The sequence below is a fragment of the Pongo abelii genome, chromosome X, assembly GCF_028885655.2.
Source record: "Pongo abelii isolate AG06213 chromosome X, NHGRI_mPonAbe1-v2.0_pri, whole genome shotgun sequence".
In the NCBI taxonomy this organism is placed as follows: Eukaryota; Metazoa; Chordata; class Mammalia; order Primates; family Hominidae; genus Pongo; species Pongo abelii.
Window position 1 is genome coordinate 10,145,659 of NC_072008.2, and position 26,475 is coordinate 10,172,133.

The 26,475-nt window shown below is 49.6% G+C and overlaps 1 protein-coding gene across 3 annotated transcripts in view; it reads left to right on the forward strand.

Annotated features, from left to right (window-relative positions):
• WWC3 (WWC family member 3) overlaps nt 1-26,475 on the forward strand; it is a 128,202-nt gene that overhangs the window by 97,178 nt on the left and 4,549 nt on the right. For all 3 annotated transcript variants that reach the window (XM_024240837.3, XM_024240838.3, XM_024240839.3), the window contains exons 10-22: nt 2,871-2,960; nt 3,642-4,207; nt 9,222-9,342; nt 10,873-10,947; nt 11,628-11,714; nt 12,719-12,911; nt 14,600-14,773; nt 15,169-15,320; nt 16,560-16,725; nt 21,056-21,220; nt 23,234-23,326; nt 25,290-25,517; nt 25,988-26,115. In XM_024240837.3, coding sequence (XP_024096605.2) covers nt 2,871-2,960; nt 3,642-4,207; nt 9,222-9,342; nt 10,873-10,947; nt 11,628-11,714; nt 12,719-12,911; nt 14,600-14,773; nt 15,169-15,320; nt 16,560-16,725; nt 21,056-21,220; nt 23,234-23,326; nt 25,290-25,517; nt 25,988-26,115 — 2,238 coding nt within the window. The remainder of the gene's footprint in view (nt 1-2,870; nt 2,961-3,641; nt 4,208-9,221; nt 9,343-10,872; nt 10,948-11,627; nt 11,715-12,718; nt 12,912-14,599; nt 14,774-15,168; nt 15,321-16,559; nt 16,726-21,055; nt 21,221-23,233; nt 23,327-25,289; nt 25,518-25,987; nt 26,116-26,475) is intronic.

A 26,475-nucleotide genomic window follows, 5' to 3' on the forward strand; every position in this document is an offset into this window, starting at 1 on the left:
AGTGCATACAAAGCAGTGTGCCTTTCTATAAGCCCCTCAGTGGAATTTTTTTTTTTTTTTGAGACGGAGTCTCGCTCTGTCGCCCAGGCTGGAGTGCAGTGGCACGATCTTGGCTCACTGCAAGCTCCGCCTCCCAGGTTCACGCCATTCTCCTGCCTCAGCCTCCCAAGTAGCTGGGACTACTTGGCGCCTGCCACCACGCCCAGCTAATTTTTTGTATTTTTAGTAGAGACGGGGTTTCACCGTGTTAACCAGGATGGTCTCGATCTCCTGACCTCGTGATCCGCCCACCTCAGCCTCCCAAAGTGCTGGGATTACAGGCGTGAGCCACCACACCCGGCCCCAGAATTGCTTTTTAAACGTTACTTTCATTTGTACAAGCTATCAAAACATTTTCCTTAAAAATTAAAATATTATAGGTAAGTGGAATCTTAGAACATTCTACTCAAGAGTTTATTACAGCTGTTCTCATTTTGGTCTCAGAACCTCCTTCCAATGTTAAAATGCTGAGGATCCCGAAGAGCTTTTGTTTGTGTTGGTTTTTTTAAAGTTCTTTTTTCTAACTGTTTTGTTTTGTTTTTCATTTTTCCCCACCCAGGGACCTATCAGTGTTTATGTGGATTTTTATCTGTCGGTATTTGCTAATTTAGAAGTTAGCCCTGGGAAATTTTTTAAATATTTATTTATTAAAGATAACAATAGGCCGGGCACAGTGGCTCACGCCTGTAATCCCAGCACTTTGGGAGGCCAAGGCAGGAGGATTACTTTAGTTCAGGAGTTCGAGACCAGCCTAGGCAACATGACAAAACCTCATCTTTACAAAAAATACAAAAGTTAGCTGGGTGTGGTGGCACGTGCCTGTGGTCCCAGCTACTTGGGAGCCTGAGGTGGGAGGATGGCTTGAGCCCGGGAGGTGGAGGTTGCAGTGAGCTCTGATCACACCACTGCACTCCAGCCTGCACAACAGAGCAAGGACCCATCTCAACAAATAAAAAAAGACAATAAAAACCCTACTATGTGTTAATATTAGTAACATTTTTATGACTGATAACTTTTTTGAAACAAAAAACTATAGTGAGAAGAGTGGTATTATTTGCCCTTGCTATCCATCTCTTTAGTGTCTGGCTTGCTAGAAGGCAGCTGCTTTGGCCATTGGTGCATCGGGCCTGTTGAGATAGGGTCATTTTGAGTGAACACATGAAGACCATCTAGCTGCCTACCGATATGCCATTGGGAAGGAGGGGACCTCGTAGGACCCCTGAAGGAGTTTCGGGGATCCGCAGGGGTCTTTGGATTGTGCTTTGGAAACCATTGGTTTCAATATATGATATTGAACTTGAAAGTGGGTTGTGTCGTGGCTCCATTTAGGACGATGCTTGTACTCTCTTGCCAGCTGACCTCTGCATGGCACCATTTGGAATTTTGTTTGCATCAAGAGAAACAAAGCCTCATCAGAATTTCTGGCATGTGGTTGAAACTCGTAAACAAACTCAGACTGGTTTGTCTTCCTTATCCTAAGTTGGTGGCGCATCTGTTTCCTTTATGGGTGATAGCAGCTCTTTGTCGATCACGTGTCATCTGCCGTACATTATTTTATCTATGCAGCATCAGTTCCCTGAGCTGGAGATTGTGGACTCCATTTTTACAGGTAATGAAACTAAGGGCTCAGAGAGGGTGAGACATTTGCCTAAGGCCACACAGCTTGCGAGTGACTGGCCAGGTGGGATTCTCTGAATCCCAGGCTGCTGTCGGACACTGTGTCTGGTTTCCTCTCACTCCCACCTAGCCAAGCTCTTTAAACCGCTTTGGCATGTCCCCTTCCCTGTTGGTGGAAAGAGGAAGGTATTAAAGGGGCCTACTGTGGCCACACGTCACAGTGTCATTTCCATTTGTAAACCGGGAGTGTTTCCTGCTAGAGGCGAACATATTTATTCATGGAGTTGTCCAACAACTGTTTATTGAGTGCCTATCCATGGTAGGCTTGATTCTAGGTGTGGGCTTACTGTAGTAGGAACAAATTTTATTCTAGAAAATTACTAAGTAGAAAAAAGTAGAAGGAAGGAAAACAAAAATACCTCCAACCCCATGAGCTGGAGATGGCAACGGCTGCTATTTTGTTTCATTTGCTTCTAATGTTTTAACTGTGTAGATCTTAGAATCATATTTGTTCTTGTCTAGAAGGTGGCCTAGTATGAGGGAATCTGATTTGTTCCAAGGAATTTCAACAGATGACTGCGTGCTCTGCGTTTGAGCTCATCTGCTAGTTATCTGTCCTTCTGCTCACTTACCCCTCCTCCCACCCATCCAAGCAGCCATCCCCAGCCACCCACCCAGCCAGCCATCTAGCCACCCACCCAGCCACCCATCCACCCACCCATCCAGCCACCTACCCAGCCAGCCATCCACCCACCCAGCCAGCCACCCACCCAGCCATCTAGCCACCCACCCGTCCAGCCACCCACCCACCCAGCCACCCACCCGTCCAGCCACCCACCCATCTAGCCACCCACCCATCCAGCCGCCCACCCATCTAGCCGCCCACCCATCTGTCTACCTGTAGCTCACCCATCCAGCCACCCACCCACACATTGACCCATCCCTGTGCCCACTCCTTCTCACGCATCCCCTCCCCCGTGCACTGTGCCTGGCGCTTCCACAGAGTAGCAGGCACTGCTCAGGGTGCCAGGGATGTATTTTTAAACGGGACAAAAGCAGTCTCTGTGATCTTGGCCCTTGTGACCTGGGTGCTTTGAGAATGGGGGGTCATTGCAACCTGATTCAGCTGGAGGGAATTGATAGTGGAATGTCTTGTTATGAAAATATTCTCCCTGTCTTTGAAATGTGCTAATCGACTGTTTTCTTACCTACAGGATTCTGCTTCAGGAAAAAAGGAATTGTCTACTTATGCAGCTGGAAGAAGCCACCCGCTTAACATCCTACCTCCAGTCCCAGTTAAAAAGGTAGGTCACTTTCAAAGAGAAAACTGTATTTGTTCATAGTGTTCCAGTGACTGGTTTGTGAACTCCTTTCTTGTAGCTTGTTTTTCTCCTACTGGAGCTTGACCTGAAATGTTAACACGGAATGGATGCATTATATGTTTAACACGCTTCTACTGTGTGACTCAAGGAATATGGAGAGAACCACATTTGGCTTCAGGGTAAATAAGATGCCTGAAGTCAAATGTATTCAAGGATTTTGTAACCTAATTAACAGCTTCAGAAGCGTACATCTATACACGTGCCCATTTTTATTTTGGGTTTTTTTTAAAAGCATATGAATTTGTTAAGCTAGTAAGATTTGGCTGCTCAAGAATGGCCCTGTGCACATTCTTCAGCCCTTACCATATGGTAGAGTGCAATGTCAAGGGCCTTAGATGTGTCATTTTCTCAGATATTCCTCCCAACCATCCCCGAGGTGGGAACTGTTCTCACCCCAGCCCCAGTGAGCTCGTGGGAGCCCAGAGGGGATGAATGGCTTGAGCAAGTGTACCTGGCTAGTATGTGTTCCAGCCAGGACTGGGAGTGGGACTTGGGCACGGGTCTCTGCTGTTGCCCACTGCTCTCTGCCACCCTTTCCGGGCTCACAGGGTGAGCAGGGGTGGCTGCCCTGCCATCTCAGATGGCCATGCTGTCTCATTTCAGCCTGTGTGCCAGCACCCTGACGGTGTCCTCGGGGAGCAGTCGCGGGTCCCTAGCCTCCAGCCGCGGGTCTCTGGCCTCCAGCCGGGGCTCCCTGAGCTCGGTCAGCTTCACGGACATCTACGGCCTCCCGCAGTACGAGAAGCCCGACGCTGAGGGCGGCCAGCTTCTACGCTTCGACCTCATTCCCTTCGACTCGCTGGGGCGAGATGCCCCCTTTTCAGAGCCCCCAGGCCCCTCGGGCTTCCACAAGCAGAGGCGGTCCCTGGACACGCCCCAGTCCCTGGCGTCGCTGTCCTCCCGCTCCTCCCTGTCCTCACTGTCGCCCCCAAGCTCACCCCTGGACACGCCCTTCCTCCCTGCCTCGCGGGACTCGCCACTGGCGCAGCTGGCAGACAGCTGTGAGGGGCCAGGCCTGGGCGCCCTGGACAGACTGCGGGCACACGCCTCGGCTTTGGGGGACGAAGACTTACCAGGCATGGCGGCCCTTCAGCCACACGGGGTCCCCGGGGACGGGGAAGGGCCACACGAGCGAGGACCCCCACCAGCCAGCGCTCCCGTGGGTGGAAGTAAGTGCGGATGCGGCCTCTTGTGGGGCGAGGGTTACCTGCAGGGAGGAAACTGTGGGGTCCAGAGTGAGGACGGCTGGCTTTCCAGGTCCATGGTGAGCTTGACGTTTAGGAATATGGATGTGATCGGGAAGAGCACGCACCTGCTCTTTCTGATCTGTGTTGGGGAAAGATCATTGAAATTGACAAAGTTGTCTTTCCTAGGTATTTGGCTTGTTTTCAAAAAATACTTAATTGTTGAAAACTAGGGTAAGAACCACACAGTCTTCCACATTCAGAGGCTGCTAGAGATGGATTAGGGCCCTCATGACCTTTGCAGCGTGTGTGCCGAGATGGAACCGTCAGTGTGTGCCCGCCTGAGGCCTTTATGCCAACAGGTGTCTGGTTGTAGCTAGTGGAAATCTCGACTTCTTTTGTTGCTTTGACATCTCTTTATCTTTTATAGTTTTCATAGTTTTCAAGAACATAATTCTATCAAATGTGGAAGTGAAAATAATTGTGTAATTTCAAAAGACATGCCTGTAAGTATCAGTCATTTCTACTGATTTGGTTTCTCTGGTGGTTCTTCAAATGGAAAAACACGGAGCTCCGTGGAGCCTCGTGCATTCAGTTGGTGTTGGTTCAGCTCCTCCTTGGAGCTGGGGTCTTTCAGCTTGTAGTCTGCTTGGAAGACCAAACTGCTACTGAAGGGAATATTGACCCCGTGTGCTTTTCTGAGCCACCCATGGCAACTTTATCTTCCTTTGGTTTTAAAGAGGATCAAGAACAAGGTCTCCCGTTCCTGAAGTTCAGCCCATTTAATTGACTTTTATTTGCACAGCAAAAATGTTTTAAATGTTCCATTTAGGCAAACACTAGATAATTTGTGCAGCATAGGGGATCTCAGCCAGGGGTGTTTTTGTGTCCTGCCCCTGGGGAACATTTGGCAATGTCTGGAAACATTTTTGGTTGTCACAGCTAGGGGATGGGAGATGCTCCTGGCATCTGGCGAGTGTAGGCCAGGGATGCTGCTAAGCACCCTACCATGCACAGGGCAGCACCCCCTCCCCCTCGAGAACTGTCCAGCCCCAAATGTCAAGAGAGCTGAGGCTGAGAAACCCTAGTCACGTACTATGGAGTATTTATGCGGCAAAGTGTAGAAATAAAACTAGAGAGCAGAACCAGTGTGGTGTAGTGGAAACAGCTTCAAACTAGCACCTGGGAGACCAGGATTTTGTTCCCTGCCCTGTCCACTTCTAGCTGTGTGACCTTGAACACATACCTGGACTGAGTCTCATAGCCTTTTCCACCCTTGAATGCAGTGATCTTTGTGACCCCTTCCATTCACCACCGTTCTGTTACCCAAGAGATAGATGGATTGCTAGATCAATACATAGCTTGATCACTCTATAAAAATAGTAGTCTGTTGGCACTTACGTGCGTAACCAGAGGCCATCATGTTCTGAGACTGCCCCACGGCTTTTTGGCATCTCTATTTTGGTGTCTGCCCCTGTGTTTGCAGACACACTTTGGTATCCCCAGATACATTGTTTCTGAAGCCCATACATGCAGGTATCCTTCATTAGCTTTGTTCCTCTTTATAACCACAGGTTGATTGCTCCGTGTTTATTCCATTCAGTCAAAAAAGAAATATCCAATTAGGACTTCTTTCTTAGTCTCCCTCCTCTCTCGCACCACCTTCTCCTTAAGGGATTGAGATTCCAGAATGTCAGTCTAGTTAGGCATAAAATCTGCACAAGGCCCAAGGGCCACTTTGGGTCAGAGGAGAGACAGAGTGGGAGGGAGAAGCGCTGACTTGATTTCACATCCTGATTTCTTTATTTTTTCCTTTGCTTTCCGTGGCAGATACTATAATGGTTGAAACTTCTTGGACTGGGAAGTATTTGCTTACGTGTGTAGACACTGCCATCTCGTGGTGGAGTTATATGGCATTCGTGATTATTTCTTGTATTACACTGCCATCTTGTGGCGGATTCATATATGACATTGGTGACGAATTCTTGTATGGCACTGCCATCTGGTGGCGGATTCTTATATGACACTGCCGATAAATTCCTGAGTGACACTGCCATCTGGTGGTAGATTCTTATATGACATTGGTGGTGGATTCTTGGGTGACACTGCCGCCTAGCGGTAGCTTTTTATGATACTGCCATCTGGTGGTGGTTTTGTATGTTACATCTATTACATTGTTTCAAGGACACACATATATTATGTTGTTCCAAGGACACATTTATTTGTGTCCTTAGAAACTTGAAATAGTTGACCCTGCTGGGTGTCCCCAGAGGGCCGGGTTGGGTAGCCAGCTTCAGGCATGGACACGGGGGCTCCTCGCCTCCCCTGCCCCATCATGTATCAGCTGAGAACATTGTATCAATGCTGGGAACATTGCGGTCTAAGTTTGGCCCCCAGCAAGTCTTGGTAAGACAAAATTTTTGTAAGATAAAAATCAAAGTTGTCCAAACTTGCAAACCAGCTTCTGAATGATTTTTTTCCTTGTGTTTTCAATCAATCGGAGGAAACAGAAGGCAGGTCAGAGGAGTGGGGCAATACACTGTGATCTTTCATACTATTTACGTTTTTGTTACAGTTTTGTCTTCCCTGGATTTTAAAAGTCAAATGTGTTATGGTTATGAAATACTTAGCTATTTTCATCTACCCATTAGTATTTGCTAATCAAAACCCGTAAAAATCTTGACTTTGCTCATATTGATGTTTTTATGATATTGATACTCCGTCTAATGTTGTTGGCTTAAATTCTGCAGTGTTTTCACTTTGTGCTTTTTTTTTTTTTTTTTTTATCTTTTCTCATGCGGCTCGACAGAAGTGCTCACTGTAAGTGGCCTTGGGAGTCCCCTTGCTCAGTGTTGTTGCTCAGGCCCCAGGCATACCTTTGTGCTGTGGATGGATGTGTTCAGGATGGCTGGGGTGTGGCCAACGAGGGTTATCTTATAGCTGTGCTTCAACACAACTTAGCAATTGGCCTTAGCGTTATCTCATTGTTAATATTCATGGCGGCTACAAAAGCTGTTTGAGAACTTTCCTAGAAGCTTTCACTGTTCATTCCCTGTATGTGTTTGTTTCTGGAATGTAATGGCGTTCATTGCTGTCATATGCCACCTGGCAGCTTTGCTATGCTGTGGTTTTCACTATATTTTCTTCCTTTTTACCAAGCAGTGTTCACGTCTTTGGCTCTTAGTGTCTGTCTCTCTTGAATGATGAAAAGGGAGTAAAGAGATTTTCACATGAACATGGGGAAGATTTGACCCTTGTCTCCCTGGCACTGCTCCTGAGGGTCTGCTCCTGGCACCTCTGCCTCGAAGCCCCAGGGCAGGCGTCCAGGGTGTGGAGCATGGAGTCTGTGCTTTTTCTCAGCTGGGGCAGTTGCCGATGGGCCTTCCTCCTGGCAATTCCTACTTCCACACACCCTGTGGGTCCAGTGACTCAGCCTGGGCTTCGAGGATTAGCTCCTTCATTTCTTTTCTCTCTGCGTTGACTTATATGACAATGATGAAAGAGAAATGTGGCCAGACTTGTGCCTTGGGCTGGGGTGGTTGCAGGTGCTTAGGCTCATTACCTGGTGCTGTTTCCTTGCAGGCATCTATAGCTGAGTCTGGGGACCACGTGTGTCAAGGCTGGGAATGCAAATGGTAGTGGTGGTTTCCTTTGCTGGGGTTTGATGCAGTGGATGGGGGGGCTTCCATTTGCAGTTGAGGGCCAGGTATTTGGGTCCTTCCATGTGGCAGGGATAAAAAGGAGAGCTGGCATCTGGAGTCCTGATCTGTCTGAGAGGCAGTGCCTCCGGCCACCCCAGGATGGAGGCTGGCTTCCAGCCCTGGCTGATGGGGGAGAAGCAGCGAATTCTCCAGATGTGGTATGACAGACCTTTGGAAGATTCACTCGGCCTCCACTTGACCTCACGAGGCCAAAGGCCACAGCCCCATGTGTTCCGTGTGCTGTTGAACGTGTTTGTATTTCATTGGCGTGGATGATAATTTGGTTGAAAGGAGAGATGGTCCCCAGTGGACTCAGTTTAGGAAGGCACAAAGGTCAACCCTTTCCGTTTCTAGAACTTAGCCAAAGAAAAGTGCGGAGACGGAAGCGGGAGCTGGCTTTGAGTGACGGTGGAGTGCCCAGCTGGGGCTTCCAATTTGATTCCATATTCCAGCCGAGTGCGCCCCTCCGGAAAACAGACTCCTGGGCTCACAGTTGCATTTAGTGCGGGAAGATGATATACATGTTTGTATTGGTTTTGTTAAAAGGAACTTATTGCTATGAGGAAATGGGTAGAAACGGCTGATGAAATGTTAAAAGGAAACATTTCAATGGCTATTTTTGGCTCTTGAATAAAATAGATGTGAAAGATAAAAATAAGCATAGCAGGAATAGCAGCGTGCTAACCCAGAAGGGCGGCTGGGAAGGCTCCTGCCTGCGGTCACTGAGACAGCCAGGCTTGAGCCCCAGCTTCCTCCCCCGGGGCGGCAGGCCTCCCAGGTGGTGTTTTCAGAGAATGAGTGTGGGTTCAACTGCGTTCTCTGCTTTGAAGGTTGCTAATTTTTCTAGGGTTTATTTGGATAATTAAAATGTTTTTTTCCTGAGTATAAAAGCAGTATTTGTTGTATAAAACATGGGAAATACCCGACAGCATAAAGAAGGCAGTGAAAACCATGACCTCTTGGCGAGCGCCGCTGCTGTTCCCATCAGGCTAATGCTGCTTTCCTGTCTCGTGGGTGTGCGCGGCTTTCAGAAAGTGCCATTTGAGGGGCTTCTCATCGTCATCTTATGTTCTGTGTGTTCATTAAGGGGGTGGAAATAGATTTATGAATCCAAGAGGTAGCAGAAGTTCATTTCTTCAATTTTCCAATATGAAAAACAACTAGAGCACAGCATGTCTCCGTGTGTGTGTCCCAGCGAGTCTCTGAAACACTCAGTGACGAAGTGTGTGCTCCAGCGTCAAGGACCCCAGTCCCCGGTGCTGTTATTTCCTGACCCTGTGTGTGTCCCTTACTTGCAGCAGTGACTCTTCGAGAAGACAGTGCCAAGAGGTTGGAGAGGAGGGCACGCCGCATCTCCGCATGCCTGTCGGATTATTCGCTAGCCAGCGACAGTGGGGTGTTTGAACCTCTAACCAAAAGGTCTGAAGCCAGTCTTACTATTCCGTTCTCCGTACGCAGAATCACCTGTGTTACTGGCAATCACAAAAAGATTCCGTACTGAAACTTTCATACACTGACACTTTGTTTATTTTTCCAGGGGTAGGATATTTTTCTAGCTTCTTTCACCTTTGGGTGATTGAGTTTTAGAAAGAAGTCTTTCTCCCTGGCCCTGGGGGCCTAAGGCTTGAGTCTGATGGAGCTCAAAAAGGAGAATCAATGTACAGGAGAGTCCTGCTTTTCTGGAAAGGACATTCATTCATTAGAAATGAATTTCCTCCCTCCCTCCCTTCCTTGTTTTCGTAGCTATAGGAATGGTTTCACAATGACACAGCACCTTTTGGAATTCCGTGCTTTATTTTGATCGGGCATCTTTGATGTCATTATTTCTTCGTACAATTTAAGTCTCCGATATCTAGAAGACAGTTCACTTAAAGTTAATTTTTGAACATTTCCCCAAGTATCACATGTGGCTTTGAAAGGCATGCAAGGTTACTTTCTTCTTTTATTTATTTTTGTTTGTTTGTTTGGGACAGGCTCTCGCCGTCGCCCAGGCTGGAGTGCAGTGGTGCAATCATAGCTCACTGAAGCCTCAAACTCCTGGGCTCAAGCCGTTCTCCCACTTCAGCCCCACAGATATCTGGGATTATAGCACACACCACCATGCCTGGCTAATTTTTGTATTTTTAGTAGAGATGGGGTTTCATCATGTTGCTCAGGCTGGTCTTGAACTCCTGGGCTTAAGCGATCAGCCCGCCTCTGCCTCCCAAAGTGTTGGGATTATAGATCTATTGCACCACACTTTGCTAATTTTGTTTGCATTTTTAATAGAGACAGGGTTTCACCATGTTGGCCAGACTGGCCTCGAACTCCTGGCTTCAAGTGATCCACCCACCTCAGCCTCCCAAAGTGCTGGGATTACAGGCATGAGCCATCATGCCCAGCCACAAAGTTATTTTCCTAAAACAGGAACAACATTAAAAAAAAAAAAAAAGGCTGGGGCGGCGGCTCAAGCCTGTAATCCCAGCACTTTGGGAGGCTGAGGTGGGCGGATCACCTGAGGTCAGGAGTTCAAGACCAGCCTGGCCAACATGGTGAAACCCTGTCTCTACTAAAAATACAAAAATTAGCTGGGCGTTGTGGTGGGTGCCTGTAATCCCAGCTACTGGGGAGGCTGAGGCAGGAGAATCGCTTGAGCCCAGGAGGTGGAGGTTGCAGTGAGCTGACATTGCACCAGTGCACTCCAGCCTGGGCAACAGAGCCAGACTCTGTCTCAGAAAGAAAACAAAATAAAACAACAACAAAAATACCCAGCAGTTTGTAGGCAGGTACCCAGTAAGATGCCTCATGGATTCTGGGGGGCCTGCCCTGTTCCTTCAGACACATGATGACCTCATTGACTTAACGTCACAACTTAACAAAGCCCTCTCTCAGCACGAGGGAGCTCCTGCAGAATCTGTAGCGACCGGTTCCCTCAGGAATGAAGTTGGTTGCGTTTACCCCTGTGTTCAGGAATGAAGATGCCGAGGAGCCTGCCTACGGAGACACGGCCAGTAACGGAGACCCCCAGATCCACGTGGGACTCCTGTGAGTACAGACCCTACCCCGTTTCCCCTCGGGCTGGGCTGGAGACTGGGCCCAACCCGTGGCTCCCACCTGCACACACAGGGCTGGAGGGACCCTTGTTACCCGAGGTCTCAGGTGAGGGGACAGAGGTGGCAGGAAGGAGTGGCAGGGAAAAGTGGCTCCACTGTTGTCTTCCAACACGGAGATTCACAGCTGGGAGCCGCCACTTCCTGGAGCTGGGGGCTTGGGCAGGCAAAGTGCAGCTCTTGGGGACAGTTGTGCCCATGTCTGCCAGTTGATTCTGCTCACTGCAGCACAGGTAGCGGGCTCCCTCCCTCACCATCAAGGAAGTAATCTGCTGGTTGGCAGGACAACAATTTTTGGTTTCTAATTACAGTATCAGTAAAGGCAGTGACTGTGAGGTTCCCCTGAGGGAGACAGGGTGTTTGGGTCCCAGCCATTTCCTTTGCTCGCTCTTGTCACTGCAGTCCAGGGCTCCTCCACCCGGCACGGTTGGCATTTGGTCATTCTTTGTTACGGGGACCGTGCTGTACCTGGGCTTTACCCACTAGGTGCAGATGTCCCCTGGGGATAGGGTGGGGCAGAATCCCAGGCAGTGGATGGCCACTGCTGCAGTTGAGTCAGAAGGATGGTTTCACTGGGGGGCACCTGCCGTCTGTGACTCGTGTCTGGTTTCCTAGGCGCGACAGCGGCAGCGAGTGTCTCCTCGTGCACGTGCTGCAGCTGAAGAACCCGGCGGGGCTGGCGGTGAAGGAAGACTGCAAAGTGTAAGCCAGGCCCCAGGGCACTGGCCAGCCGGCCACATGGCTGAGGAGGGAAAAGACAGTTTGGGAGCCTGAATTTCCAGGAAAGCACCAGGGAGTGTGTGTCTGAAGTGTAAAGTCTTCAAAAGAGTCTAGTGAATGATTTGAGGCCAGTGAAGGTGCCGGTGCTGGTGCCAACCTAGTGTGTGCCATGTTGGCGTGGAGGAAGCACTTGCCTGTGCCATACAGGACTGCATCCTCCTGGCCCGGGGATGGGGTTGCTGATGCCGTCGTGCTCTGCTCTGTGATCTTGAGAAACCTCTGGCTGGGACCAGGGCGTCCTTGACTGAGCGGGGAGGAGGAAATAGGCATTGGGAGCAGCTGGTGACTTTTGCCTCAATCGTGGGAGTGCTGCCTCTCTGAGCTCCATGGCCCCAGATGGGGGCCTGATGGAGGGTCCCACTTACCCAAGCAGGTGACCATGCCTGTAATGGTCCTTTCAAGTCACAGGGTGGGGCCCCTTTGGTGAGTCTTCTAAAGGCCTCCGGACCCCTGAGTGTGAGCAGCTGGGGGCTCGGCTGGGGTTCGGCCACCCCAATGACCTCTGCAGTGCTCACAGATGGCTCAGCCCCTCCCATGTGCCCAGACTTAGGGCAGGGAGGGTGGGAAAAACGGGCTACCCCATGGGTGATGGGCGGAGAAAGCAGTGGGGGAGCCATGCAGAAAGACCAGAGGGGCGATTCCCAAAAAGATGGGGAGCAGCAGGGCCTGGAAGCGTCTGCTGCTTCAGTCCTGGCTTGGAAGTCATCCTCCTTGTGGGTGACTTCCCCCATCCCTGGGGTACGTCGGTCTATGCTTAGTTGAGAAAGGAACTTTTTGCAAAGGACTCTGAGACTGTAGCCACAGCTGCCCAAAGGGGGCTGCACGTGGGGGGTCTGTGCGCATCATGTAGGTCGCGCCTGCTCTGGGACTGCGCCATCTGTGAGCGCCGCCTGCACGCGCTCTTCCCTCCCCCATTCTGTTTGCAGCCACATCCGTGTCTATTTGCCCCCACTGGACTCGGGCACGCCCAACACTTACTGCTCCAAGGCTCTGGAGTTCCAGGTGCCGCTGGTGTTTAATGAAGTGTTCAGAATCCCCGTGCATTCCAGCACATTGACACTGAAGTCACTTCAGTTATACGTGTGTTCAGTGACTCCGCAGCTGCAGGAAGAACTGCTGGTATGGTGCCAGGCGCTCCGCCCGCCCCCATCCTCCTTCCTTCCTTTGTGTTTCAGTCAGCCGGTCTTTTTTTGTGTGTGTATCTTTCTTTCCCTTCTTTCTCTTGTACTCTTTTGTGATACTTTCTTAGTTTTTGTCTGTATTTGCCTTTTGGCCTCCCTCTCTCTCTTCTGCCTCCGTCTCTGGTTCCCTCCCTCCTTTCCCCTCTGCCATCCTCCCTTTCTCCTGTGGTGGGTTGCTTGGAAGTTGTGATCTTCTTCAGTGTTTCTGTGGCTGGAAATACAAACAGGGATGATCCAACCAGTGATCTTGTCAAGCACCTTGTCCTCTAAATGTGTCCTCTCAACTAGTACTCAAAAACCCTGTGGGATGCCTTTGCGTCAGCCCCATCTTCAGTCCAGGGAACAAAGTAGGGTTGACAGAGTTAGCAAATAGAAATACAAGACAGTCAGCTAAATTCGCATTTCAAATAAATTATGGATGCTCTTTAAAGTGTAAGTATTTCCCATGCAGTGTTTAAGACTCACAGGGAAACCCTGTGTTGTTTATTTGAGGTGCAGATTCACCTGGGCGCCCTGCACGTTACCTGGCAACCCCGGGGCAAGGCCTCAGGAGAATCCGCAGTTTGTCCTCAGTATCCCAGCCATCCAGGGCCCATGCCAGGGTTGGAAGCCAGGGTGGATTCCTTCCATGGCCGGAGTGTTCTCTCTTGGTTCTGTCCCCTCAGCGGCACAATTAGGGCATGTAGAGTTCAGCAGTCGTTTCTTATTTCAGAAATTCCTGAGCGAATCTGCCTCATCAGGGCAGGAGAGCTGTGAGCCTGGCCCAGCACTCCAGGTTGCCCATTCTTTTGCCCTGTCTGTTCCCTTCCCAGCACTTTCTGATTGGGCGGAACAGGCGACCAGGGAGCCACCCATTAGACTCCTCTGCAGTTGCTTTCATTGTGCTGCAGTCCTTTAAGTAGAAATGAAATATTTTACGTCTTGTTTGGTTAAGATTGAGGGGTAGGCTGGGCACAGTGGCTCATGCCTGTAATCCTAGCACTTTGGGTGGCCAAGGCGGGTGGATCACCTGAGCTCAGGAGTTTGAGACCAGCCTGGCCAACATAGCGAAACCCCGTCTCTACTAAAAATACAAAAATTAGCCGGGTGTGGTGGCGCACGCTTGTAATCCCAGCTACTCGGGAGGCTGAGGCGAGGGAATCTCATGAACCAGGGAGGTGGAGGTTGCAGTGAGCTGAGATCGCACCACTGCACTCCAGCCTGGGCAGCGGAGCAAGACTCCATCACACACACATGCACGCACGCACGCACGCACACACACACACACACACAAAGATTGAAGGGTGAACTGGATTTTTTTGAGACAGGATCTCACTCTGTTGCCCAGGCTGGAATGCAGTGGTATGATTTTGGCTCACTGCAGCCTTCTGAGTAGCTGGGACCACAGTTGTACATCATCATGCCCGGCTGATTTTTAAATTTTTTATAGAGGCAGAGTCTTGCTCTGTTGCCCAGGCTGGTCTCGAACTCCTGGGCTCAAGCAATCCTCCCACCTCGGCCTCCCAAAATCCTGGGATTACAGGCATGAGCCACCTGCCCTGCCTGAACTGGATATTTTAAAGGACTCTAGTCATCACGGCGAAATCATTCAGTGGCTGTTCTGGCATTTCTTTAATACCCCTGCAGGGCATTGCTCAGATTAACCTGGCTGACTATGACAGTTTGAGTGAGATGCAGCTGCGCTGGCATTCCGTCCAGGTGTTCACCAGCTCTGAGCCATCGAGGACGCGAGAGGCTGGGTGTGCAGGAGAGAACTCCGCCCGGGACCCTGCACACACCATCTCCATCTCCGGCAAGACGGTACTTGGCCCTGCTCTAAGGAGCTGATCACTGCTGCCTTCGCGACCCTGAGACTGGCTTTATCTTGGGGAAGTCATTTCTTAGAAGTGTCTTTGTAGACATAAGTCAGTATAGTGGGGTAAAGGAGTAGAGTTTCCATATGGCCATTGCATGAGAATGTTTTTTTAATGCAACTATGTTCATGGTCATGGGTGGTACACTGGCTCCTTTTAAATATGAGCCCACAGAGCTACAGGAAGAGGCCACATGAATGCCTCCACCACAGACCTAGGTAGGGTGAGTTTCTTCTCACAGAAGGGCAGCAGAGTGGCCTCCTACCTGTGCCATGTGGACACCTGCCTTGTGCGCAGGGTCTGCTGGCCTGAGCTGTCCTCACGCACCCCCTCCTCCTGCAGGATGCGGTGACGGTGCTCCTGGCCAGAACCACGGCACAGCTGCAGGCGGTGGAGAGGGAACTGGCCGAGGAGCGGGCCAAGCTGGAGTACACGGAGGAGGAGGTCCTGGAGATGGAGCGCAAGGAGGAACAGGCCGAGGCCGTATCCGAGCGGTAAGGGTTAGCTCAGCGGGCAGGCTCCGGCTCATGCCCTCCCTGGAAAGGAGCATGGGTGCCCTGTGGTCAGAAGGCTTGTGAAAACTGTCGAGGGAAAGCACGTTTTCTCTGGGGAGACAGCCAGTGTGCACCTCTCTCTGAGGTGCACTTGCTTTCCTCAGCCATGCCTCCATAGAAGGTGCTGGGCAATCCTTAGGCACCACTGCCCAGAAGTCGATTCTGGTGGGAATTGAGTGCTGGTCTGGACAAGGGCAGCTCCCCGAACTCTCTCTCCTGACTCTCACGTGTGCTTTTCACCCTTTCCTTCTGTCTGTCCTGGAGTTTCTTGTCGAGAGTGGGGCTGTTGAAGCACTGCCCTCTCCCAGGATTGGATACAATAAGGTCCCTTGAAGTTGTTGGATTTTTTTCTTTTTTAACACCTTTATTGAGATATCATCTACCTCCCATGCGGTTCACCCATTGAAAGTGCACAGTTAGGTGGTTTTTAGGACTGGATGGGCACAGTCAATTTTACAGCATTTTATTTTCATCACACACTCTCTGCCTGTCCCTAGCCAAGTGCGCTCCCAGGTTCTCCTCTGATTCCCTGCAACTACAAATCTGTCCTCTGTGTCTATGGCCTTGCCGGTCTGGACACTTCCTACAAATGAGGTCATGCGGCGTCCCTTTCTGCTTCACCTGAAGCAGCCTATTGGTGAATCCTTGGCCCCGTGGAGACCCGCATGCCATAGATGAATGATTCCGGAGAATGGGCGCCCCTGGTGCCCTGGCTTGCGTTCATCGTCTCTGGAGGTGCTGTACATATTGCTGTACTTCTGCATTTTTCCATAAAGTGCACCATCTTTCCAGGGCTTCCTGCTGCTTCCCAGTGGCTTTCCCTGAGTTTAGTTTACAGAGGAATTTATTTTGGGGAGCGATAGTGCATGCAGAGGGGAAGGTGTTGTGTTCAGGGATGGACAGGAGTTGGGAGGGGTTTGGGGCTGAGTGGTGCAGTTTTCTGGGATCTTCAGTGGCTGCCATTGGTGACAGAGAAGGCCCCTCTTAAGGACAGTCCTTCAAGAGCCATCTTCCCTGGAAAACAGAAGCGCCCTTTTTTGCTTTATGAGAGACGCAACAGTCTTCAATCATTGGAAAGAAATAGGTTTTATTGCATTACCTCTACTACTGTGCTCTAAGAGTAGCATGAAATACATCCCATTTGGTGACCATTTGGGCTTCTGCAATGTCCGCCTTCAGGAGTTGGCAAGCGGACTCGGTGGATAGCGGCTGTAGCAACTGCACCCAGACCAGCCCTCCGTACCCAGAGCCCTGTTGCATGGGTATCGACTCCATCCTGGGCCACCCATTTGCTGCTCAGGCAGGGCCTTACAGCCCCGAGAAATTTCAGCCCTCACCTCTTAAGGTAAGTAGAAAACATAGGAGATTTTCCGGAACCCCTCACCCCCAATATTTTGCCATACGTACCAGGTATAATGCCCTGGAAGGAGAGGCTGTGTGCCCTCAAATTCTTCGTGGGAAGTGTGAGGGGATGGGGGAAGATGCACCAAAGGCAAGCAGAGCCGGGGCTCCCGGGGAGGAGAGCCACGTGGCTGACCTGCACACACACGCAGTGGCCCGGGTGTTGTGGTGTAAAATGGACACTGCTGTTGGATTTGAGGGCCACAGCTAAGGCTGGGTTTACTGTGAGCTGAGGAAAAGAAGTGAATGGCCCTGAGATCTGTAAAGGGCTTGAATAGGCACAGCTGATCCATTCCCACCTTCAGGGACAAAGAGGCTCCGGAGGGTTCGTGAGTCCCATAGGTTTTGGACATTTGTAGTTCCTCTTCCCCTTTTGTGAAATGTAGTGCTGTCCTAGCTGTACTGTCACCCCGTCTTTAGGGGAGAAGTCTCATGTTTACAGCGCCTGTGAGGTCAGGGAAGACTCTGTCAATGCTGTTTCGAAACTTTGTTTCCCCACTGTTCAGCTCACAAAAGTATTTTATCACCCTCACGCCCCTGCCCTCACCCAGAAGCACAAAGTGAAATCTGCCCCCGGCAGCTTCCCAAGCTGTGACCCACAGCAGGTTCCTAGTTGTTTTGGACCAGGCTGCTGGTCATGGCCCTTGTCCAACTTTCTGAGATCTCAAAAAGCAGCAGCCCAAGCCAGGGCGAGTGGCCGTGGGAGGGTTATTTGGTGTTTCCCCTTCCCTCAACTTTTAGTTTTGAAAAAGTGAAATCTGCAGTAAAGTTGCTAGAATAATGCAACAAATACTCTGTACACCTCACCTGGATCCCACAGTTGTTAGTTCTTCACCACATTTGCATTCTCCCTTTCTGTGTGGGCATCACAGATACAACAAAGTTAGTATAGTGGGTGAGTAGGAAAAAGAAAAAAAATAAAAGAACACAAACTCCCACCCTTGAGAGGGAGGCGCCAAAGGAGACATTGCTGTCATAACATTCATGTCACAGAGAGCAAGGGGGCTTCTGGAGAATGCAATGTCAGGGAAGCGGGCAAACACTTGTACAGAGGTTTGCAGTTTTAGAAAGGGTTCACATTTAGAAATGTAAATTTATATTTACATTTTACAAACATCAGGATGATAAAAGGGTGCAACTGCTATGGAAAACATTATGGTGGTTCTTCAAAGCATTAAAAATAGAACCACCGTAGGATCCCGCAGTCCCGCTTCTGGGTATATCTGGGTGTATATCCAGAAGAATTGAAAGGATCTTGAAGAAATATGTGCACACCCATGTTCATAGCAGCAGCATTATTCACAGTAGCCAAAAGGTGGAAGCAACTAAAGTGCCCATCATGGATGAGTGGATACAGAAAACATGGTCTATCCATGCAATAGAATATTATTCAACCTTAAAATGGACGGAAATTCTGTCACGCTGCAACATGGATGAGCTTTGAGGACTCATGCTGAGTGAATAAGCCAGTGTGAATATTTATTTGGTCTTCAACTCTTTGAGTTGCATGTTTCCTGGCATACAACTCCTAAAATCCTTAGAATCTGAAAAAAAAAATCTTTTTTTTTTTTTTTTTTTGAGACGGAGTCTCGTTCTGTCGCCCCAGCTGGAGTGCAGTGGCACGATCTTGGCTCACTGCAAGCTCCGCCTCCCGGGTTCATGCCATTCTCCTGCCTCAGCCTGAAAAAAATCTTTCTATATGCTAATGAGTTACTGGTGGCTGGCTAAGAGAATAGAAAAGCACAAAAAGACAAATACCGTCGTGAGGTTCCTGGAGTAGTCGAATTCACAGGGGCAGAAAATAGAATGGTGGCTGCCAGGAGCTTGGATAGGTGCGGGGATGTGTTACAGAACGGAACTGGGGTCCATTCGCTTGGTGCAGTAAAACCAGGTGTCTGCACGAAGGTGTTTTGCACCGGTAGAAAGAGGGCATTTATTTGCAGGCGCCAAACAAGGAGATTTGGGCAGCTCACACTTAAGACTCAGCCTCCCCGTGCCTTACAGGGAAGGGTTTTTAAAGGCAGAGGTAAATTTCAGGAAAGCGGAAGTCACAGGCAAAATCCTAAACCAATCCATGGAGGTTACACATTGCTTTTGGCCTAGAAGGATAGGATATCTTAATGTGGGGGCTTACAGGACGTAGATGGATTCAAAGATTTTCTGATTGCAATTGGTTCAGGAGGCAAAGCTTTGTCTAAAAATTTGGGGTCAGCAGAAAAGATAGTTAACTCTGACTTGTAGGTGTGACTCCCTCCAGACCCCTCAGGAAGAGATTCAGAATAAAGAGCAAGGGTCAGAGTGCAGTCCTCAGCTCCCCCTTATCTGAGGTCTGTGCCAGCGGGTCCCTTTGGTGGGGGTCTGGGTTTCTGAAAGACAATCAGGGACATATGTTAAGATGTCTTTGGTTTCTTTTTTCTTTTCTGAGATGGAGTCTCGCTCTGTCGCCCAGGCTGCAGTGCAGTGGCGTGATCTCAGCTCACCGCAACCTCTGCCTCTGAGGTTCAAGCAATTCTCATGGCTCAGCCTCCCAAGTAGCTGGGATTACAGGCGCCCACCACCATGCCTGGCTGAATGTTTTTTTTTTTTTTTTTTTTTAGTAGAGACGGGGTTTCATCACGTTGGCCAGGCTGGTCTCGAACTCCTGGCCTCAAGTGATCCACCTGCCTTGGCCTCCCAAAGTGCTGGGATTACGGGCGTGAGCCACCGCACCTGACCAAGATGTCTTTAGTTTCTCTAGGGAACCAAACATCTCCAGACTCTAACTTCCTTGGCTATTGTTTTAGGCTACTATTACCTTCTTGCTTATCAAGTTACTTACTTACATCTCAGGGATAGCGAGGTACCTGGAATTTCCCTTGAAAGAAATTGATTTTCCTTTATTTCCATGCTCGGGAGGTCTGCAGGCCCCTAAAACGGGGTCTCTGCTCTATCTCAGGAGTGGGAATGGGGAGTTGTTGTTTAGTGGAGAGGACAGAGTTTCAGATTTGCAAGGTAAAGACGTTCTGGAGATCTGTTGCACATCAATGTGAATAGACGCTACTGAACTGTGCCTGTACAAATGGTTAATATGGTAAATTTTGTTGTGTGTTTTTTTCCCACAATATTTTAAAAAACAGGGCCCTGAAGGGCCTCACTGAGAAGGCAGTGTTTGAGTAGAGGTTGTCAAGGAAGGGAGCTCAGAGCTTTGTGCAGAAGCATGGTCAGTTGTGGGAGCAGCCGGTGTGTGTTGTGGGGCGGTGCTGAGGACGAAGGGAGTGAAGTGGCCAGATCGTGCAGGGCCCACTCAGGACCCTGCCTTTTCTCTGAGGGCATGAGAAGCTGGTGGGTTTTGAGCCCAGTGGCAACATGATCTGACTGAAGCTTTTTCCTTAGTGTTTTCTAAAATTTATTGAGTTGAAGTTCACATAAAGGGAAGCATTTTAAAGTGTATGCATCAGTGGCATTTAGTCCACAGTGTTGCTCACCCGCCACCTCTATCTAGTTTCATGACGTTTCAATCACCCCAGAGTAAAACCCGTCCCCACTGAGCAGTCACTCCCATTCTCCCTCCCCCCAGCCACGTACAGCCACCAAAATCTTTCTAGCTGTGTGGATTTACCTCTTCCGGATGTTTCCAGAAGTGGAATCATATACTATGTAGCCTTTGGCGCATGGCTTCTTTCACTCAGCAGGATATTTTCAAGGTTTATTTACATTTTAGCATGTATAAACACTCCACTGGTTTTTATGGCTGAATGCTATTCCCTTGTGTGGATAAGACCACATTTTGTTGATCCATTGATCTGTCAATGGACATTTGGGGTGTTTCCACCTTTGGCCAGTTTTCCTGAGATGTCCCTGGTTGCTGTGTTGAGAATAGATCGAAAGGCAGAGAGGTGTGGAATTGGGAAGACTGGTGAGGCACCTACTGTACTCATCCAGGCATGAGATAATGGCGACTCAGGTGAAAGGTTGCTGACAAGCGCTCAAAACCCACTTGATCTTGAACACAGAGCCAGCAGAGATCGCTCTTGGACCAGTTATGGGGTGTGCAAAAGAGATCGGAAGTCCGGGGTGGCCCTAACGTTCTTTGCATGAACAAATGGAAAGTTGAGATCCCTGTGAGAGGAGGGGCTGGGGTGGGGTTGGGGGGATATCAGCCGTTCCATTGTGGACGTGCCACATGTGAAACGCCAGCTAAACCCCAAGTGGAGAAGTGAAGGACATGGTTGTTCCCGTAAGTTTATTGCTCACATTATGAAAGAAGCCATGGTCATGAGCGAACCACTCCCTAGGTTGATAAGGAAACCAACACGGAAGATCTCTTTCCGGAAGAAGCAGCCAGCCTCCTGAAGGAGCGGCCCAGCCGCCGCGCCCGAGGGTCACCTTTTGTTCGGAGTGGCACGATTGTCCGTTCCCAGACCTTCTCGCCTGGAGCACGAAGCCAGTATGTTTGCAGAGTAAGTTGGAATTCCTTTGTCACCTGTCTGGAATGTTTTGTCTTCCGTCCCCTTTGTGATTTTTTTTTTTTCTGCTGTTTATACTGAAAGGCATATGTATTTGCACCAATAATACCAATCCATGAAGTATGAACTTTATAGTTATGTGGTGATGACATCGGTGTTGTGATCTCCCCGCATGTCCTACCATGCTTATCTGATTCTGGATTTGTTCAGGATTCAAATTCATCCCTTCCCCCAGTTTTCACTGTTATGTGTGTATTGACCTGTGGGCAGGAAGCAGGGCAAATAATTTCTACCTCAGCCTAAGGAACAGGTGGAAGCAGGGGCTCTCTTGAATGGGTTCAGCTGGAGGAGCCGGGAACCTGAGTGGCTTGGAGCCCTGTGGGGCAGCCAGGTTTCTGGGCCAGAGGGTGGATGGTCCTGGCAAAGGGGCGGTGGGTTCTCACTCACCCACATGTAAATTCCCCACCTGCGGATGAGTGGGAGGCGCTCAGCGGTTCTCAGCCATGGCTGTGCCTTGCAGTCAAATCATGTCGGGGGATTCAACAGATCCTGGTACCCACATAGCACCCCAGAGATTTGCCATTGGTCACGGGTAAGGCCTGGGCATCAGAACTTCCGGAAGCACCCAGATGGTTCTAGCATGTCACACAAGGCTGAGAACCCCAAGGTGTGTCGAGGGAAGACTCGAGCCAGTGTGATCAATGAAGGTAGGACAGAGTGATAGTGCCAGCATGGACTTGTACAGAAAGGGCTTTTAAGGATGATGGCTCATGACACAGTGACCTGGAGGGGCCATTTGGTTGAGAACCTCTGAATTGGGGCTGTTGAAGAAGGCAGCTGCCCTGGAGGTGCTTGCTCCATGAGGGCAGAGCCAAGGCAGATCTTCGGAGAGGGAAGGGCCTCAGACCCTCCAAGGAGATGTGGCAGACACTGTGGGAGGGGGCCTAGATGGCCAAAACGGCCTCTCAGCCATGTTGGTGAGACCCGCCGCTGTTGTCTCATTGGTCTGAAGTGTCCCTGGTGGCAGCTGCCCCCGGGTGGTGCCGGGTCCAGTCCGGGCCCTCCCACCCGTCACACTTCAGCCCCATGGAGGCTGATGCTCAAGCACTTGGCTGGACGTTCTAGATGGAAGGCCATGCTCACCGCCCTCCTTGTTCCAGGCTCCTGCCGAGCCACCAACATGGCGGCTGGCGGGGCTGCTTATTGAGGCAGGGAGGGTGCAAGCAGGTAGTGCTTTGCTTACTCAGAGGAAATGCTCTGTGTGCCTGCGTAACAGCTGCACTTACTGGCGATGCTTCTGGATGCTTCGCTGTTCTGTATGTTTGTATGAACGCCGAGCAGGTATGCTGCCAGACCGCTGCACTTCCTGAATAGGTTTACTGGCGTGGAAAATAAGGCCACGAAGGCAGGGATGTTGGATTTCACACAGATTCACACTGATCCTGAGGTGAGACCCTGCCACCAAATGAAGGCTGTAATGACTTGGCTCCCATAAAGATGACATTCTTTACTTTCCTGTTTAAAAGCACACCCTGTCCTTTGATGGGCACAGCTGCAGGTGGCAATGTTGGCTTGTCCTACTACCAGGAGTGAGTCTCTTTTTTGGAAGTCACTTTCCCCAGCTATTGCCAAAGCCACAAATACAGCACATGAGAAAGACTGAGGAAAAGTGAATTGTGCTGAGGGCAGCGCTAGACTTCATGGGGGCTGTACAGGGCACAAAATGGCGTTGGTATCGATCACACAGAGATTTTGTTGGTTCAGTTAGCCTGGAAACTGGGGGAGGGTTTCGTTTGCTTTGTTTTTGTTTTTTTTTTTTTTCATTTTAGCAGAAACTCTTGTTTAAATTGAAACCCAAAGACCTGCTACAAGCACCAATAATCATAAGTGCACTCGAGAGCCTGTGAAGAGGACGAAAATAATCCATTCTGAGACTCTGAGTACACACACACAATGAACTGTGCATTGCTGAGAAATTGTTTCTGAACATCATTCTTTTTGGTGCAGCTTTATCGTAGTGACAGCGACAGTTCAACGCTGCCCCGGAAGTCCCCCTTTGTCCGAAATACTTTGGAAAGACGAACCCTTCGCTATAAGCAGGTATGTGCCCTGTAAACAAATATGGAATCTGTGCTTGCCCTGCGAGTGATTTTTACAAGCCTTAAAAAGGTAATATTTAATGTCATGTAAATGAAAGGTAGTATTTCTATTTCTTGTTTACTTAACAGATGTAATGTCATAATGTTGCTAATATTTCTTAAGATAGTCTCATGATTTCAGATAGTCTGTGATCTTTACATTCTTCAGTATAATAAATAACCATTTTTATATAATAGCCTGTTTTCTCTTTTTTTGACAGGAGAGTATATATAGTTTAGAAAAGTTGAGTTTTTCAACATATTGCTTTTCTGGGCAGGGATCGTTTGTGTATATATATATATATATATATATATATTTTTGTGTGTGTGTGCGTGTGTGTGTGTGTGTGTATAGAGAGGAAGAGAGACAGACACACAAAAAAACCCCAATTTCCATGTGACAGTTGTGCTCCACCACATAGAATAGTGGCTGCTGACTGGGAAGAATAAGAAAGTTTATAATTTGGGCCTGGCGTGGTGGCTTACGCCTATAATCCCAACACTTTGGGAGGCTGAGGCGGGCAGATCACCTGAGGTCAGGAGTTTGAGACCAGCCTGTCCAAAATGGTGAAACCCCGTCTCTACTAAAATTACGAAAATTAGCCAGACATGGCAGCACGTGCCTGTAATCTCAGCTACTCAGAAGGCTGAGGCAGGAGAACTGCATGAACCCGGGAGGCAGAGGTTGCAGTGAGCTTAGATCGCGCCACTGCACTCCAGCCTGGGAGACAGAGCAAGACTCCGTCTCAAAAAAAAAAAAAAAAAAAAAGTGCATAATTTGGCTGCAGAAGTGTCTCTCAGCAGCACCGCTGCTGGCATTTCAGACAGGCTCATTGTTTGCTGTGGGGGCTGCCCCATGCACTGTAGGATGTTGAGCAGCGTCCCTGGGCTCCACCCACCAGATGCCAGTAACACCCCATCACATACACAGCAGTTGTGACACTCGAAATGTCCACAGACATTGCCAGCTGTACCCCGGGGGGCCAGATTCTCCTGGTTGAGAACCACGAAGCTCTGCTGGGAATTCAGCAGTGCTTTTAAAGAATTTATATTTGTTAAGTTACAACCCATATTTGTATTTAAATTCTGTGTATATGCAAAATAGTGTTGTGTGTGTAAAAACATACCGTGACTCAGGCCACTGACCCATGGTGATTGGCGAATGGATTTGTGGTTTTGCTGCGGTGACTGCCGTCTCAGGGTTCTGTTTCCCATTGGATGGGAAGTACTGCTTTCAGTTCCGCAGACAAGAGTCTTTTCCCTGTCAGGGCTTTCCTGAGCATAGGTATGTTTGCTTACTTGAGGCTTATATGGGGAGGGAAGCTTTGGACAGCTTGCACATGTGTGTCTGTGTGTTTGCATGGGAGTGTATATACTTTTTTTTAAACGACAAGCACTCGTGGTTTATAACATACTTTCCCCTTGTACAGTGGATCATTAAGATTTTTCCATGTCCATATATTTTTTTCAACTTGTTACAATGGCTACATTTTATACTGGCCTTGTAATTTATTTAATGTTTCCTGCTGTTATAGACTTACATTTTTTTTTCTGTCATAAACCTTAATTGGACCACTTTTGCATGTCAGCAGTTATGCCTTTCAGATGCAGGTTTGCTGTAGACATATATATATTCTCAAATGGCCCTTCAGAAAGATTGTTTCCATTTTTGATCCTGCCAGCCCCATATAAGAGCATCTGTTGCTGCACACTTCTGCCAATACATAGGTCATCATTAAAGAAAAACAATTTGCTGTTACTAACCTTGATACTGAACTAGAGATTTACATTCCTCTTGCCCACATCTGTGTTTTTTAACCTTGAGCGTGCTTAGAGAAATACGTGTGCCTGACCTGTCTCCTATTAATTGTGGAAGAACCTTCTAGAAGGCCTGAGTGAGGGCTCACAGCTGGCGTCTCTTGCAGTCATGCAGGTCTTCCCTGGCTGAGCTCATGGCCCGCACCTCCCTGGACTTGGAGCTGGATCTCCAGGCGTCGAGAACACGGCAGAGGCAGCTGAATGAGGAGCTCTGCGCCCTCCGTGAGCTGCGGCAGCGGTTGGAGGACGCCCAGCTCCGTGGCCAGACTGACCTCCCACCCTGGGTGCTTCGGGACGAGCGGCTCCGTGGCCTGCTGCGGGAGGCCGAGCGGCAGGTGGGGTCCCCTGTGGCCAGCTCCCACCTGCACCTCACTGCTCCCTGCTTCAGGCTCTGAAGGGAGCCTCCCAGACACGGAGGTGGTCCCTGAAGTGCCCCACCACTGGGCTATTGGAGCCCCTTCTCCCTCTGTGGGCTGCGAGGGTGGCGTCTGTGTGGCTCCTGCGTGCATCTGGAGGCTGCGGGTGCTGGAGGAGGGGCCACGGGCCCTCCCCACCTTGTCGGCGGAACATTCTGGGTCCCCAGTCGCCAGGCCTGACTCCAGCCACCCCGGCCTCTGTCTCCTGGGAGGAATTCCTTGGGGGGAGTGTGGGTGAGGTGGGCCTTACTCCCTCCTGGGTCACCACTCACTGACTGTGGTTGGTTCTTCTGGGCTCCAGGGCTGGCAGTGAACTTACTCATTCTTCCTTTAAAAAAAAAAAAAAAAATCAATAAAATCATCTTGTTGGTCCAATGTTGCTGTTCCAGACAAGACAGACCAAACTTGACTACCGTCATGAGCAGGCAGCTGAGAAGATGCTGAAGAAGGCCTCCAAGGAGATCTACCAGCTGCGTGGGCAGAGCCACAAGGAGCCCATCCAAGTGCAGACCTTTAGGTATGGTGGAGGCATGGCAAGGCCGGCCCCTCGGCCCTGCTTCCTCCTTACTGTCGTGCCTTTGGCATGGTAAAAAGTACAGTGAGTCTGTTTTTGTTTTTCTTCTGAGACAGAGTCTCACTCTGTCACCCAGGCTGGAGTGCAGTGGTGCGATCTCGTCTCACTGCACCCTCTGCCCTCTGGGCTCAAGCAAGTCTCATGCCTCAACTCCCGAGTAGCTGGGATTACAGATGCACGCTACCATACCCGGCTAATTTTTAAATTTTAGTAGACTGGGTTTTGCCATGTTGCCCAGGCTGATCTCAAACTCCTGACCTCAAATGATCCACCTGCCTCAGCCTCCCAAAGTGCTGAGATTAC